This window comes from Penaeus monodon, chromosome 21 (assembly GCF_015228065.2).
Source record: "Penaeus monodon isolate SGIC_2016 chromosome 21, NSTDA_Pmon_1, whole genome shotgun sequence".
NCBI lineage: Eukaryota > Metazoa > Arthropoda > Malacostraca > Decapoda > Penaeidae > Penaeus > Penaeus monodon.
The window spans coordinates 4576190-4576412 of record NC_051406.1 but is presented as its reverse complement, the minus strand read 5'-3'; the positions used below and the strand labels follow the sequence as shown (position 1 = coordinate 4576412).

The 223-nt window shown below is 55.2% G+C and overlaps 1 protein-coding gene across 1 annotated transcript in view; it reads right to left on the bottom strand.

Moving 5' to 3' along the window:
* LOC119586767 (FRAS1-related extracellular matrix protein 2-like) overlaps window positions 1-223 on the bottom strand; it is a 19352-nt gene that overhangs the window by 7626 nt on the left and 11503 nt on the right. The window contains exon 12 of the mRNA XM_037935494.1: window positions 28-192. Coding sequence (XP_037791422.1) covers window positions 28-192 — 165 coding nt within the window. The remainder of the gene's footprint in view (window positions 1-27; window positions 193-223) is intronic.

Sequence of the window (223 nt, the reverse complement as noted above, 5' to 3'; positions counted from 1 at the left end):
AACATTTAAAAAACACAAAGAACTCACGGTCGGCTTTGTCCTTGATGGTGACGGAGGAGGTGTTTCGCGCCCCTAGCAGAGCCCCTCCGGCAGAAGGCGACGCAGGAGCCCCCAGGCGTAGCAGGAGGGTCTCGTCGTCCTCGTGCATGTGGTCGTTCACTAAGATGACTTTGCAGGGACGTTCCACCTCACCTGTAATTAGTGGAGGAGGTTTGGCTTGTAT